Source organism: Capsicum annuum, chromosome 7, assembly GCF_002878395.1.
Source record: "Capsicum annuum cultivar UCD-10X-F1 chromosome 7, UCD10Xv1.1, whole genome shotgun sequence".
NCBI classification, from domain to species: domain Eukaryota; kingdom Viridiplantae; phylum Streptophyta; class Magnoliopsida; order Solanales; family Solanaceae; genus Capsicum; species Capsicum annuum.
This window is the reverse complement of record NC_061117.1, coordinates 128,266,740-128,283,695: the sequence shown is the minus strand read 5'-3', so window position 1 is coordinate 128,283,695 and position 16,956 is coordinate 128,266,740. Positions and strand designations below refer to the sequence as shown.

General features: G+C 34.8%; 1 protein-coding gene across 1 annotated transcript; it reads right to left on the bottom strand.

Annotated features, from left to right (window-relative positions):
* Positions 1-12,050: 12,050 nt before the first annotated feature.
* Positions 12,051-12,680, bottom strand: LOC124885773. The gene is made up of 2 exons (XM_047394025.1): positions 12,295-12,680; positions 12,051-12,195 (listed from the first exon to the last, which is right to left on the bottom strand). The coding sequence occupies exons 1-2, from the start codon at positions 12,678-12,680 to the stop codon at positions 12,051-12,053; spliced, it is 531 nt and encodes a 176-aa protein (XP_047249981.1).
* Between the last annotated feature and the right edge of the window lie 4,276 nt (positions 12,681-16,956).

The following is a 16,956-nucleotide window of genomic DNA, read 5'->3' as shown; positions in this document are numbered from 1 at the left end:
TCCCAATCGAAATATAAAGGCAACTTCTGCTATTTTGTAATTGTCCTTTTTCTTCTAATGACTATCTCTCTATACTCCTATATCTATATCAATAACGGTTATAGTTGTTATCTTTAGAGATGTTGCGACTTTGATTTTATTTATTAGAGTTCTAATTGTCTCGATTTGACCTATGGCATTTGGCTAGAAAGCCCACCACCTGATCAACTAAATATTTAGTTTCTTCCTTGGAATCAGATCCATCATGTCAGGATGCTTTACCTTGCAATCCAACTATATTCCCTTTTTATACTCCTACTACAATAAATTATGTTGTGAACAAGATAAATTCATTTCTCAACTATGCTACCTCCTAGGTGATAGAAGCATCTACCAAATATTATTCTTCATATGATCCCATTATGTAAGTGCATGCGGTCACATCTGAATCTTGTGTGTGACAACCTTGATTGGTTTTAGTGATTATCTAAAATTGTAGAAGCTTGCTCCCAAAGTAGACTCATAAATGTTCCTCCCATTAGTGTGTCTGATATAACCGTATTATTTGCATTAAAACTTCTGTAAATATCTCAAGTAGACATTTATTAGGTATCCTCTAATTTAGGGCTTGTTGTAGCTTTTTATTAAACCTCAACCATGTCTTGTACAACCATAAAATAGCTTTTCGAGTTGGAGAGAAGGGAAACAACTGCGGTCTGATGGTATCTTGACTCACCCCAGGTAGGTTAAAGGAATTGAAAATACCTATAATGTTCATCATATGGAAATTCACATAAAAAATAGCAAGTCCTGTGAATACTCCTTTCAACATTAGCAGATGTATTATAGCACTAGCGATGTCGAATTTAGTTCCCAGTAATAATGGGAGTGGAATAATAGCACATGTTACACCCACCTCTAGAAATTTTGGATCATCTTCTGCATTATTAAATTAAGGAATATAATGTTGTGGACGTTGATGTCCCCTAATCCTTCTCTGCCTTGCATGTTCTTCAGCAGCAGTCAGATAGTCTTTTTTTTGTCTAGCCTTCTCCCTAAGTATTGCTTGCCTAGAAGCTTCTTGTCTTGCTTGTTCTTTAGCTAGTATATAGGCTATAATTTCTTCCATAGTCTCCTAAAATCCTTAATTATGCACTCTTTGGTTTAGAAATATTTTGTTAACTATTTTCCTTCTAACTTACACAGTCCGTTCAATCTTGAGGTCAAATGGAATCAGGAGGATTACCTTGACTCTGAGTGTTGGTCATACACCTATGTGTGCCTTAAAAACAACCAAAAAAGTAAAATTAGGAAAAAAGACCAACAGTTCGACAAACACTTCCCCAACAATGATGCCAAAATTTAATATCGCCCAAATTATACCTTTAAAAGAAGTATAAAACGGTCGTTATGCCAAATATAGAATCCAAATAGGGGTCGATCCCATGAGAAATAGGTTGAAATCCCAATCAAAGTGTTTATCTAAACAATAGTAAGCAATTTTCAGTAAATGAGGGTTTGAAATTATGGTTTCAATAAGCAACAAGTGCTAATTTCATCGAGTTTATAGTTCGTGAGAAACACTAGGACTATATTCTCCATAACTTTATAACTCTATAGATTCTTTGTACTAGAGATCTCTCTTGGCACTTGGCATGCGTAATCGATAGATTATGTTCACCTAAATGAATTTACGCCTCTATTAGATGACTATTCTTAATCACATTATCTCAACTCATGAGTTTTGAACGACTAGCCCCTATATTGGACCCCAGATTAAGTTTCTCAAATTAATGGCTCAAGATATTAAGTGGAGGTTGATAGCTTCAAGTCTTTATTGTTTATTTCTTTTTCCCATTCGTTACCCCTTATTTCATTACGAGTAGAGTTAAGGCAAGTTCTGATATTTGTAACCATTATAAAGCAACCAAACTTAAGAAAACAACAATACAAATATAAACACCCTTTAAGAATCACCTTGTACTATGAACACTACTTCATTAATCTGCCATGGTTCCCACAATCCTAGTTGTAGTATTTAGTTACTCATGATCATAAGAACACAATAATATTTCTTACAAAAAAACCATGATTATGAACTTATGAAGAATAAGATCAAAAAATAGAAATCTCAATTATGAATTAAACCCTCAAAATCAATGATTACAACTCTCAAGAACAAGTATATACCTTTAAAGTTGTAATAAAATGTAATCTAAGACAGAAAACCTATTAAGAGTATTTATAGACAAAAATGAATCATGTCCTACAAAATAGAATAAAAAGATCAGTTTTGGTGATGAGTCATGGTACCTACTTCCAACTTGTCACGTGTCTATGGGTTTCAGTTGACTTGTCTTCTTATGCACCTAGCAATGACTCATTGGGTGACTTGTTGCCATTGAGTACACTTTTGCAACTTTTATGACTTTGATTGATTCTTCACAAGATGAGTCTTGTCAACAACTCGTATGGTCTGGTGATGGCTCGTACGCAGTTCTCATTAACTGACAGCATTTGTACTTTAACTGTCAAAAGTTTTGTGAAACCATAACATATCACCTTTTCAGTTTGGGTGTATAACGTTAGACATCATAAGCTCGTATTATGTTTGTCGATTATAAGAAACTCCCCACGTTTATAAACATTATGATATTACTATATATACACTCATGAAATTCTTTTATGCAGATTTCATCTATCATGATTTTCCACAGATTTATGACTTTATTATTTTATATATGAAAGATCTTTTACATGGATTTCAACCATTATTTTCCTCAGATTTTTCAGTTCTTAAAGACATTTTAAATGATCTTCTCAGGACTTATGCTTCAAATTAACTCATGTTTTAAGCTACTCTACACATGATTTGTTGCTCATATTTTTTTATCTTTATATGCTATTTTACTCGATCCTTTTTTTATATATGTATGTATGTATGTATATCTTGCATACCAATACATTCAGTTGTATTAACTATATTTACACTATGTACTTTCATGATGTAGTTTCAGATATTCACGTACGTGATCATACTCTAGGGTAGGATTCAAGTCTTTAGCTATTTTTGAGTTCTCCATCTTTTCGAATGGAGCAGTTAAATAGCCATGTTAGTAGTCAGTGAAATATAGTTTGGATTCTTATATGTATAATTTGGATTCTTATCCCCATGATCAGTGTCCAAATTATTGTAAAGGCTTCTTAGACAAAACAAGTGTCAGTTGAGTCAATTCTAATCAGTTTTCAAGAGATTATATGTCTCAAGTAATAAAAGTTTATTTTTGTGTTATTTTATTTTTTTTTCTTCAAGGTTCAACCCATATGTTATCTTCCATATTGTCTTTCAGTTTATGCATGTTGTATTGTATTTAGATGCTCATGAGATATGCCAAGTAGTTCGCTTGGGCTAGAAACAATTCGAGTATCAGTTACAGCTAGAGTGTAAACTCGACTCTTGAATATTCATCCAAATTCAACCTCTTACACCTATGCACTGCTCGTACTAGGGCATTTGTGCATCTCCTAATACACTTCCATATCTTAGGATATCCTCGTTTTTAATACGCTCAATTCTTACTGGTTTTAATTATTTGTTCATTTAAAATTTTTTAGTACCTATTAAATTATTATTTTTTATTATGGATATATATAACATTTCAAATTAATGTGTATATATATATATTTGAAAAAATTACATCCCATAGATAAAATAAGCCTTTCATTACCTGGCATGATTAAGGCTTTAAATAATTACCTTACATGGTTACTTTTTATTTTTATAACTATCTTTTATGTGGGTCACCTTTATATCTCTAGGATATCGGTTCACCTCCATATCTCTAGGATACCGGTTCACCTCCATATCTCTAGGATAACCTCCTTTTTAATACGCTCAATTCGTACCAGTTTTAATTATCTGTTCATTTAAAATTTTTAGTACCAATTAAATTTTTATTTTTCTTTATTATGGCTATATGTGACATATCAAATTGAATATATATATATATATATATATATATATATATATATGACACGACCCAAACCATGGCCTAGTCGTGTCGGGCATTTCAAGTCTAACTAGGACTGGAGACCACCCCTAATACCCAACCATAACTGCCCTGCACCCTATGTCGGATGAATTTCAAACATATAACAAAATAAAACAATCATAGTTTAAAGACATTAAATAAAGTTTACAATTATAATCCAATAACTTCAACCAATTATCCAACCAGTGCCAACCCCGATGCCAATACCAATACCAAGGCTGACTCTAATACCGATACTGCCCATGCCCATAGTAGATTGATGAATCCTCTAACCAAAATCAAATAACATTTGGTCGGTATATGCCCCCGACAATAGCCAAATCCAAAATCCAAGAAATAATAGCAATGAAGAGAATTCATAGCATGAAATGAAGCCTCCAGAGTATGGAAGCTCACCACTTCAGTCTGACTTAAAGTTGTCCCTGAATCAAAGTCACTGAGTAGGAAGAATGGTAGTATGGCCGGTTCCTGCATCGCATGGGGATACAGCATCTAAAGATGATTAGCAAAGTAAACGCTACCATGTACTAAGGAATAAGATAAAATAATGCCATTAATTCAAAGTCAAATCAATTAACCATATGAAATCACATATATACATATATATACCCCATGCCGAGATAGGGAACAAGGTTTAGCATGCATTTAAAATCTTTGCCTGGACTGTGTAGCTTTGTCGTCCTAAAACCACCCACGAGCTATATGGGTTCAACTTCCCTGCTGAAAGGGCCCCAGTGCGTGTTAGTCGCACGATCAGAGAAGTACATCTCCCAAAATATAAGGTGTGATATCATTCACACGGTCACAATAACCAAACTTCACATCGGCAAACATGAGTATCCAATATTGGTCCCCCCTCCCCCCGGGACCTCTACCTTTTATGGCTTTACTACACACCCTCATTTAAGCCCATATTAAAACTATTTACACATTCCAAGCATTTACCAAGGAGTCTTTTATTGGGCATTAACCATTGGTATTTGATGATAGGCGAAATTACGCGCCTATATCAATATATTTTGCCCATATTTTAGCCTAGTTTCGAGAACTAATTATCTATTTCGTACACTTTTAGTCCTTTTTCCTGTAAATGAGCTAACAAATGTGATTAGGAAAGTTTCAGGTATAAATGATGCAAAATACAGCAATTTATGGCTTACTTGACGCAAAAGAAAGCTCACAAACGAGATGGAAAGGAGCTGGACGCATAAAGGACTAAATCTGCTGCATGGAAAATCTGTCCCGGGCTAAAACAGCATTTCTGAAGACTTTGGGACTTACAGACACAAAGCTGGATTTTTGCCATAATACATTAACCTAGTGCAATTAGGTTATGTGTTTCATCATTCTATTTGGATTATAATTTTGTAACCTTACCCTAGTACAATTGGGTCAAGGATTTCATTAGTATATTAGGATTTGGTTATTTATTTTATTAGTTTAGTAGGAGTAGGATAGGAGTATTATAAATACCCTATCATGTTAGAGATTTTAAGGGAGGAGAGGAGACATTCTGACAATTCATTCATCTCCTTACAATTAAGACATCTTCCTACAACCCATTCTCAATTCTTCATTCTTCTACTCTTAAATTCCACAACAAGAGAATCGTTACTTGCTACGGAATCACTAAAACCACACGCCAAACACCTACTATTCACGCCATCCACCATGCAAAACGTGATATCCTTCGCATTCATGGGTAACTAAATCTCTTAGTTGGGGTTATGGAAGCCGAATGAGTTACTATCTATAGCTATGAGTTTGTGAGTTCAAGACAAGTATATTGCTTATATCATTATTCTCTTCATCTTAAATCTACATTCTTTGCGGTTCAAACACAAGAACACGCCATTCTAACATCTAACCTGTTCGAGAGAAAGGTTATTTGTCTAGAAAAGAAGACGCATAGACCAACGCCAGTCTAACATCTGACTTGTTCGAGAGAAAAGTTATTTGTCTGGAAAAGAGATAATGTCAAGGTAGTAGGACACCCTTTCCTATTAAAAAGCTAGTGCCGTACCTGGACTAACTTCTTGGAGAATTCGTACCGTTAGTCACGCTTTAAGCTCGAGAGAGTTAAAGTGAAATAGTCCTTGTTTAGGTCGAGAGACGCTTGGATTTACCATCGACTACAATTCTCTATAAGCAATTACATGTCAAGACTCTACACACTCATAGCCAATAGAGACGTATACCTCAGAAGGTGGACATAACCCCAACGCCTCAATTCTCATTGTTTACAACACACGTGACAATCTCTCTTTATTTTGCTATTTTCAGTTCTTACATTCTTGTTTTGGTTACATACTACAATCCCCCCTTTCCTACGAGACTTGCACTAAAAGTCTAGTAATTTCTCTTGCTTGTTGGCCAAGCTATTCTCTGTGGGATCGATACCCAACCCAGGTTGGGTTCTATATTTGCTAACGACCGCTTTACACTCCCACGAGAGCTGTAGATTGAGCGTTATCAGTATTATCGTACCAAAATTAGAGCTTGCAATTCTATCCTTTTATACCATACCAAAGACATTAAACCAAGTTGACTCCAAAGATTCCAATTAAACCAAGACCACGGCCACCAAGGCCTTTCCAAACCATTTAAAACCAACAAAACCAATTTAAGTTTCATTACCTTTTATACAATGCAAAATTTTCTAGAATAGTTAAACTATGTGACAAAATCATTCGCATTAGCATTTTAACAAAAAGGTTGAGAGCACATATGTTTCAAAACCATAACCAAGTAATTTGAGGAATCCATAATACACCAAAATCCATTTACCATTAACATGCATCCCACGATGTCAAAATCATCTAAAAGCATGAAACAAAACATAATTAAACCATGAGAAACCTTATTCTACCATGAACATCCAAAACCCCTAACCATTTTTTCAAACCATAACAATATCACAAAAATCATACATTAGAACACATTCTCTTTGTAAAATAACAATGAGGGAGGAGTAACATGCCTTAGAAACCAAGGAAGATGGAGAGAATCACTCTAGAGAGCCTCTAATTGATTGTCTTGAAGAAACCCTAGCCTCTTGCTTGAATAGAGAGTTTGAGAGAGATTTTAAGAGTGTTTGGTTGGGAATAATAGGTTAATGAAGTCCCAAAAGGTGTTTTGTGTCATGGTATCACAAGGAGTTACAAGGGAATATGTCCAGAATACCCCCAACTTAAAGTATAAAATTTTTTATAGGTGGTTACGAGTCAACCCCTTGACTCGTGACCACAACATAAGAATCGTACCATCGAGTTATCACTAAGATAGTGAGTTGAATAACCAAACACTATCCATCATATGACTTTATTACCCCCACTCATGATCAGACCATACAACTCGTATGGCCCAGTCGTACCCAAGAAAGAATCTAAGGGGATGGACACTGGACAACAAACGACTTCCCATCATGACTCATGACCTATTCTCATATCTCTTAGTGAGGCACTCGTACTCAGATCCAAGTCAAGTCACTAAGTTTCTAATTAAGTGAAGGATTACCCTAACGACTCATTACCACACCTAACGACCTGTACCACCAAGTCGTAACCATAATAGAAATTCAACCACCAATCACTGGACACCCTACGAATTGGGTCACCTGACCCGTACCCATATCATATGACTCATATGATGACTCATTACAAGGACAGTGAGCTCAAAGCTCAGGAAATTTCCAAGGGCCAAAACCCAAAATGTGTCAATATATTTGGAAAATTATATCCCATTGATAAAATAAGTCTTTCATTACATGGCATGATTAAAATTTTAAATAATTATCTTACATGATTATTTTTTTAGTTTTATAATTATTTTTATATGGGTCCTTATATATAAATATTCTACACAAGGTATATAGCCAATATATGATTTTTTTCTTATTTAATTGATTTTTCAAACACTTTCTCTCTTTCTCTTTATCTGTCTCTCTATAACACATCTGATTGACTACTTCTACAGATGATATAACTACATTATTCTAAAAAAGCTTTCAATGGACATCATTCCTCTCACAAAGTCATTCTTGAATTTGCTTGTTTTCTCTTTTTTTCTGTCAATTTCTGTTGTTCAGAGTGAAATCAAGAAGATTCATTTCTGTGGAATTTGATAACAAAGTTGTTTTGAAGTAGAAGTGATTCATATGAGGCTTTTGAAGTGTTCTGTTTGATGCTTGAAAGTGAGATTTTTGTGGGTGAGCATTCATTGTCTATAGTGTTAAAAGCGTTTTCAAGAATGAGTTTTGTTAAACAAGGAATCCAGGTTCATGGATTATTGAGGAAAATAAATTTTAGGTCGGATGTGTTTTTCCAAAATTATTTGATTTCTATCTATGTAAGGTGTGGGTTTGTTGATTATGGTCAACAAGTGTTTGATAGAATGTCTATGAGATTCTGTTTCGTATAATATGGTGATTGATGGGTATGTTAAATGTGAAATGCTTGATGTTGCTTGACATTTATTTGATTTCATGATGAAAGAGATGAAGAATCTGATTTCTTGAAGTGTGTGCTTAATGGGTATGTTAAGTTGGATCAAGGGTTTGATGGTTTTGGTTTCTTAGTTGTATCATAGAATTTGTATCAATGTATAAATTTCTTGGTTGTATCAGTGAATTTGTATATATTTAAACATTTTGAATTTGTCTATTTACACATATAAAATGTATTATGAATATGTATATGTTTTATGTCTACATTTGTATTTTGGATATGGAATGTTTTCATGCATTATCTTAATTTTTTGTATATACATGCCCTTAATTGTAGATAATTGTATGAACATCTGTAGTTTGTATATTTATTTGATTATTTATATGTACATTATCGTTAAATATATATTTTGTATAGTTATTTGATTAATTATACATACATATTCTTAAATTTATGTACATGTCTTCACACATGTATTCTTAAAATATTTTGTATACGCATTATACATACTTAAAGTTTTAATATTTAATATTTTGTTGTTTTCATTCTGTATATGTATAACTTTAATTGTTTTATGTATATATTTATACTCTCTCTATATATGGATTAATTTGACAGAATTCATGATATTACTATACACATATGCATATACATATATGAAAAGAGATTATTGTGGGTAAGCTGGAGAAAATATTGGGTGTTGATTGCTATCCCTTTTCGTATTAATCTAAAGAGAATTTTTTTTTATGTTTTTGGTATTAATTTTTTTCAAATATCCAATATATATTCCATATATACAATGTAATTGTATACATATAAGTTATTATATATACTTATATTTTAGCAAAATTATTTGCATATATATAATTGTATATATAAATATATTCAATCATAAAGCTACATATATTTGTATTTCAAACTTAACTATTTCATAATATGTATGTGGATCATGTTTAATTATGTACATGTAATTCTTCGTATATGTTTGTAGTAGAGGTGCATATTTAATTGTATATATATGTTGCTATAATTTTGTTAACACCAGACGACTAACTCTCTGTGATTATGCATCTGTTTAATATATGTATGTTACTATAGTTATAGTGCAGTCCGATGTTCATACACAAATAAGTATACTTTGCACAAATTCTCAAACGCCATCATATGCATCATGTAAAATCTTGAACATCTTTTGTAACACATATTTAAGCCAAACATTTAAATCAACTTACAAGAACAATAACAACAATAAGCTCAGTATATTCCCACTTAGTGGGATCTAGGGAGGGTAGAATGTACCCAGTCCATACCACTACCTCTAAAGAAGTAGAGAGGCTGTTTTCGATAGACTCTCAGCTCAAGACATAGGACAATATACAAAAACATCCAAAACATGAGACATGATAAAACAAACATAGACACAACATCCACAAAATAATGTACATTACCAAACAAAAGACACCAAAACCCTCCTTACTACGGACTATGATTCATTCACCCACCTTATCCCTCTAACCTAGTGTTTTTCCTCCAGACCTTCCGATCCAGGTTCATGTCCTCAGTGACCTGTAATTGCTCTATGTCACGTCTAATCACTTCTCTCCAGTATTTCTTTAGTTTAACCCTACCCCGCTTGAAACCATCTAACACTAGTCTCTCACACCTATAAACTGGGGCGTCCGTACCTCTCCTCATCACATGACCAAACCATCTCAACCTAACTTCCCGTATTTTTTCCTCCATTGATACCACGTCCACCTTCTCCCGAATAATCTCATCTTTAACCCTGTCATTCCTTGTAAGACCATACATCCAATGCAACATCCTCATTTCTACCACCTTTAACTTTTGAATATGGGAATTATTAACTGGCCAACACTCCGCTCCATACAACATAGCCAACCGGACTGCAACTCTATAGAATTTGCCTTTAAGCTTGGAAGGCACCTTTTTATTGCATAAAATCCCCAAAGCAAGCCTCCATTTCATCCAACCTGCCCCAATATGGTGCGAGACATCCTTATATATCTCTTTATTCCCTTAAATCGTAGACCCAAGATACTTAAAACTATCCTTTCTGCAAGCTGCCTGAGAATCCAACTTCACCACCACCTCCTCATCTTGCCTCGAGTCACTAAACTTGCACTCCAAATACTCTGTCTTGGTCCTACTCAATCTGAAACCTTTAGACTCCAGGGTTTGTTTCCAAACCTCCAGCTTATCATTAACACCTTACCGCGACTCATCAATAAAAACTACATCATTCACAAAAAGCATATACCAAGGCACCTAGCCTTGTATACTCCGCGTCAACATATCCGTCACCACGGTAAATAAAAATGGACTAAGAGTTGATCCCTGATGTAACCCTGTCAAGACCGAAAAATGCTCAGAATCTCCTCCCACCATCCTTACTCGAGTCTTCGCCCCCTCATACATATCCTTAATTGCTCTGATGTACGCCACCAGAACCCCCTTCGCCTCCAAACATCTCCAAAGAACATCTCTAGGGACCTTGTCATATGCCTTTTCTAAGTCAATAAACACCATGTGCAGATCCCTCTTCCTCTCTCTATACTGCTCTACCAGTCTCCATACTAAGTGAATTGCCTCAGTTGTCGAACAACCAGGTATAAATCCAAATTGATTCTCCAAAATAGACACAATCTTTCTCAACCTCTGCTCCACCACCCTCTCCCAAATCTTCATCATGTGACTCAATAACTTAATACCCCGGTAGTTGTTGCAACACTGAATGTCACCCTTGTTCTTATATAATGGAATCATCGTGCTCCACCTCAAGCATCTTCACGGACTTGAAAATTTTGTTAAACAGGTTGGTCAACCACCTCAACCCAGCCCCGCTAGAAAACTTTCAAAAATCCACCGGAATCTTATTGGGCCCCATCGCCCTGCCTCTTTGCATCTTGTAAACAACCTCATTGAACTTCTCTACTTTAAAACGTCGACAATAGCTGAAATCGCGACATTCTCCAGTGTGCTCTAACTCCCCTGACACAACACCTCTGTCCCCCTCGTCATTCAAAACCATATGAAAATATGACTGCCATCTTTTCTTAATGAGAGCGTCCTCCACCAATACTCTGTTGTCTTCCCCCCTTAATGTACTTCACTTGATCCAGATCCCAACCCTTCCGCTACCTAGCCTTGCCAAGCCTAAACAACCTCTTTTCCCCGTCTTTCTCCTCTAACCCCTTATACAAACTCTCAAAAGTTACTGTCTTAGTAGCTGTAACTGCTAACTTAGCTTCCTTTTTAGCTAACTTATACTCCTCCCTGCTTACCCGCTTCTCTTCTTCATCCTTACTCTCTTCCAACTTAACATAAGCTGCCTTCGTCATATCCACCTTCTTCTTAACATCTTCATTCCACCACCAATCCCCCCGATATCGGCCAAACTAGCCTCTCGAGACACCCGACACCTCTCTAGCTGACTCTTGGATGCATCCCGCTTCCCTATCCCACATACTATCTACGTCCCCCCTATCCTCCTAAACCTCCATCCCCTCCAACTTTACCCCTATCTTCAAGGCACTAGCTAGAGTAGGCTACCTCACCTAACTCTAGAACGACCCACGCCACCCCGTCTCTTCTTGCCCTTCTTGATAACCAAGTCCATCACTAGAAGTCTATGCTGGGTCGCAAGATTCTCACTCGAAATTACCTTACAATCCTTACACATTGCTCTATCCTCTTTCCTAAGCAGCAAAAAGTCAATCTAGGTCTTGGCTAGACAACTATGGAAAGTAACCAGATGCTCCTCCTTCTTTGGAAATCTAGAATTCACTACCACTAACCCAAAGTCCCCCGCAAACTCTAAAAGAGCCACTCCCTCAATATTCCTATCCCTGAACCCAAAACCTCCATGCACATCATCATAACCCATTGGTAGAGACCCAACGTTCCCATTAAAATCCCCTCCTATGAAAATTATCTCTGAACTAGGAAAGCCTCTTATCACCTCATCCAAAACCTCCCAAAATCTCTTCTTCTCCTCCTCTTCCAGGCCCGTCTGTGGCATATATGCACTACAGATATTCACAGAAGACCCCTCAATGATTAACTTGATAGTCATCACCCGATCACTAACCCTTTTAACCTTCACTGCCTGCCCTCTAAGCTCCTCGTCCACTAAGATACCTATTTCATTCCTACGCCTCTCACTACCAGAGTACCATAACATGTACCCATCTGCATCCCTAGCCTTAGAACCTAGCCACTTGGTCTCCTAGACACATGTAATATTGATCATTCTCTTCCTAAGAATCTTTACCAGTTCTATCAACTTACCCTGAAGGGTCCCTATGTTCCACGACCCTACCCTCAACCTATCATCTCTCTTATCCCTTCCCTTAATACCTCAAACTCCGCATCTCTAACCTAACCCAACCCTAGACCCCGACCCCAGACCCCGACCCCATCCCCAGCCCCCTAGGACATGACCCTACTCCTCCATTAGCCACCCAAGCCACCACTCATGAAAAACACAGAGAAGGCTATAAATAACAATAACTATAAAAGGTAAATGCAAAGCACACAATGCAATATAAATTTCTACAAGTATAAAAACATAAACAAAAATTAAAATTATTTATTAAATGAATAACTGGAATGTATTTAAAATAATTAAAAACCAACATTTATCACAAATAAAATTAAAAAATTAATTTTATATTTTTTAAAATTTTGTTATTCAATCTGAGGTGTTTTTCGTCACGAATGATTATTGTGCCCACTATAACCACAAGCACTGTGTGAATTTGAAGACTAATTCTTGAAGAATTCTCCAACAAGCTTTTTTCTTTCTCTTTTTTTGGCCTCCCAGATGGTTGTTTGTGTTTTGGTGGCAGAACAACCTCACTTAAGATATAATATGGTATCTCTCACATACAATATTCAAATTCTCACACTTTTGTGCTTCAAATCTATAAAAAAAATTTTAAAAATCAACCTAGAAATTAATTGTAGTTTCTGAATTCTTTTATTCTAATTAAGTCCAATCGATATTCATCATATTCATTTTCATCCGTCCACACATTCAAAATTTTGAATGCTTCAAAAAAATTGGTAATTGAGCCATATCCTGTTAAGAATCAAGCATATAATAACAATCAATTATTAGGATTTTAAATTTTATACATATTTTAGTTTATATATATACAATCCTTAAATATGAAACCAATACCATATACAACTCTCAAATAGTACAAAAAAATTATTTTAAAACTAAGCCAAAATATGAATATTATGAACAATAAAGTAGACAAAAAATATTGAGACAAGATAAGAGATGAGAACTTTTCATTCTTTCAAATATCAAATATCCAAGTGTTTTACAATATGAACCCTTATGCCTCTATTTATAGTGTCATATAGAGGCATGCAAAAGGTTTTCATAAACATAATATTAACCATTAATATAATGGAGAAGGTTATGGATGAGAAAGGTCACAAGAATAATGGTCATGAATGGTGGAGGTTATCTTCAAAATGAAGGAGAATAATGGAGATAAGTAGTGGGAGTAATTTCTAGAGTAGTGGAAATCCACACTTATTGATTTTATAACACTACCCCTTAGATGTCCACAGATGATGTGCCTCGTTAAAACCTTACTATAAAAAATTTATATGAAAAAATCCCAAGTGAAGGAAAAAGAGTACACATATCTTATAATACGCGTTTGTTTGTTACCTCATTAAAAACCTTCCCAAAAAAATTCATTGGGACAGAATCTAAGTCAAGAAAAAAAGAGTGCAATGCGTATTTTACTCTGTCTGATGCAAACATCATTTCACTTCTAGAAGACGACACATTTAATCTTATATGTCTGCTTTTAGATGTAGATATTGATTGTGCCGCTGCGATCAAATCATATTTATGTAGATGTTGCATTCTTGAAATCATCCTAATGTGTTGTTTTCTTATTTTTTTTGGGTATGTTAAGCCCATGAACTCAGACAAATAAATTTTTGAAAATAAATTTATATGTGACCTCATTGTCGCAAGCCATTTGCACATTGGACTTGTTCGTTGCAACAACCAATTAGTTGTGAAAACTCATTTGCACGATATTAAAATTGATCATAGATTAAATCCTCTTCCTGTATTTGTATAAACAATAATCATTTGACAATATTTGTTAGATATAATAAATCAATATCAATAATATTTGATTTCACTCACATTCACATCAAAGTGAAGTTATATCTTTTCTGTACATTAATAAAAACTATTATCTCATGTATAGAATAGTAGGATACATAAGTGCAATAATTTCACTAATACATGGTATTTTCTAACTATTTTCATGAGATGAAAATCATCTTTCTTTATGGTAAGCAATCTTGCAATCATTGAGAAATTCAAAGGATCGAGTCTCTTTTAAATTCTTCAAGAATTTTTCTATTACATTTACCGTCTAGCTAGACATGACATTCATTCGTTATACGCATTCAAGATTTTCATACATTGCCAGAAACCTTACTGCATCCACCATAGGAGAACACATCTCCAAACAATAATGCCAGGAATTTGCGAATAACATTTATGTTTCAAGGCACAAGTCGTATTTTATATCTTATGATTTTACTGTTCGCATGATCACCAATTTGTATTCCACTGGCATTATACCATAGTCTATGAACTAATTTTAAAAGTTCACTTTTCAAGTGATACATAATATACTTGAATTGTGTGTTTTATCTGTCCACATAATTCGACAGATTTAAATTCAATATCTTTGTTACCATTTATAATTTAACCGCTATATTATACCAAATATACCATCGATGGTAGTTTGATATCGGTTTCAATAAGAGAAAATTATCAAGATCCCTTCATTTCATTATTTTCAGGTACCTGAACCTTTGGCAAGATTTAGTGTTATGTCATAATGCTCTTTTAAAGCACTTGTCTCATTATCAAGACAATCTTGATCATTTGTTCCTATCCTTGTTTAGAGCCAATTAGTTTATCACATTTCAAGCATGTCATAGACTTTTGTCATTCAAGGATTTTTCATTGGAGCATTTACAGATGAATTATAACATAGGGTCAGTCTGGCAATGAACTTGCAATATTTTGTATATCATGAATTATCTCTTAAACTTCAAGTTTATTTTTTCTAGGAGGATCTAGTGTCACGATCCAAAAGTCCATGAGTGGCACCCACACTAATCTTCTTGTGGGAGAACCATCTAATCGAACCATTACCCAATCACTTAGTCAATATTAAAATGATATTATCATAAAACCAACTTAACAACAATAATTTGAAGCTAATCATTATCAATGTGAAAATCAACAAGCTACTCATTGAAATTCTCAAGATCCAAAAGTCATCATATAAGAACTCCTAAGAAAGATCATGTCTAAAAGAGATATCAAAAAATAAAGTAAATAAAGAATGTACCATTGCCCGAAAGATGGACAAGAACAAATAGGGTGACCTATGGCAGCCTGAAGACGAAGTGCTCACCCTTGGATCCAGATCTGCTATCAAACTCTAGAGATAAGGTCGTGTCTAAGTCTTTAGAACACTTTCTGCACTCAATAAAAGAAGAGTATAGGGTGGTATCAGTACAAACCATTATGTACTGTTAGGTATAATAGGCCAACTCAATTTAATAGCATGCACAAGACATAAATTAAATAAAAATTAGACAGGTATCATTACATAAAAAATATTCAATGAATCAATAATAAAAAAATAACAAGTCAAACAATGCTTACAAACAAGTCACATAACCATCAAGAGTATCAACCTGTAATACCCCAAAATATCCAAACCAATATTAGAGCCATATACCAAGCTTATGCATAGTACATCATGGTTATTTTATAGTTTTATGATTAACTTAGATGTATATTAAGGCTTCAAATAACTCCCAACTATCAGATGAATCAAAACATTTCTTACCGATTGAATTCTTGAGAAGGATATTGGTATAGTCAACTTCAAATGAGAATATCTCTCATTATACTTGGAATTTTTGAGCTTATGACCTATCAAAAGATACACAATTGAATTATCTTTCCAAACATACCAATTTTGCCTAAATTCAATATCGTAGCAAAGAGTTATTCCTATTTTACTGCAGCATGTCAGGCTGAAAACAATGTGACGACATACGTGGTAGCTTACCACATTTGTGACGCCCTACCACGAAGGTCGTCATCCTTAGGCAGAAACCAGCTCTAAGTGACGATATTCATGGTATCTTACCACATTTGTGACTCCATACCATGAAGGTCGTCAGCCTTAGGCAGAAACCAGCTCCTAAGTGACGACATTCGTGGTAGCTTACCACATTTGTGACGCCTTACCACGAAGGTCGTCAGCCTTAGGCAGAAACCAGCTTCTGTGTGACGACATTCATGGTATCTTACCATATTTTTGATGCCTTGTCACAAATATCGTCAATTATGATTTTCAGCAATTGGGAATTTATTTCATAAG

Bases quoted from the DNA above. Each gene is read 5' to 3' on its own strand.
- LOC124885773 (XM_047394025.1), bottom strand. From the start codon at position 12,680: ATGTTATGGTACTCTGGTAGTGAGAGGCGTAGGAATGAAATAGGTATC. The intron at 12,196-12,294 runs GTTAGTGGTAGT...TTTGCTGCTTAG, and splicing joins GAGTTTGCGGGGGACTTTGG to GAAAGAGGATAGAGCAATGT.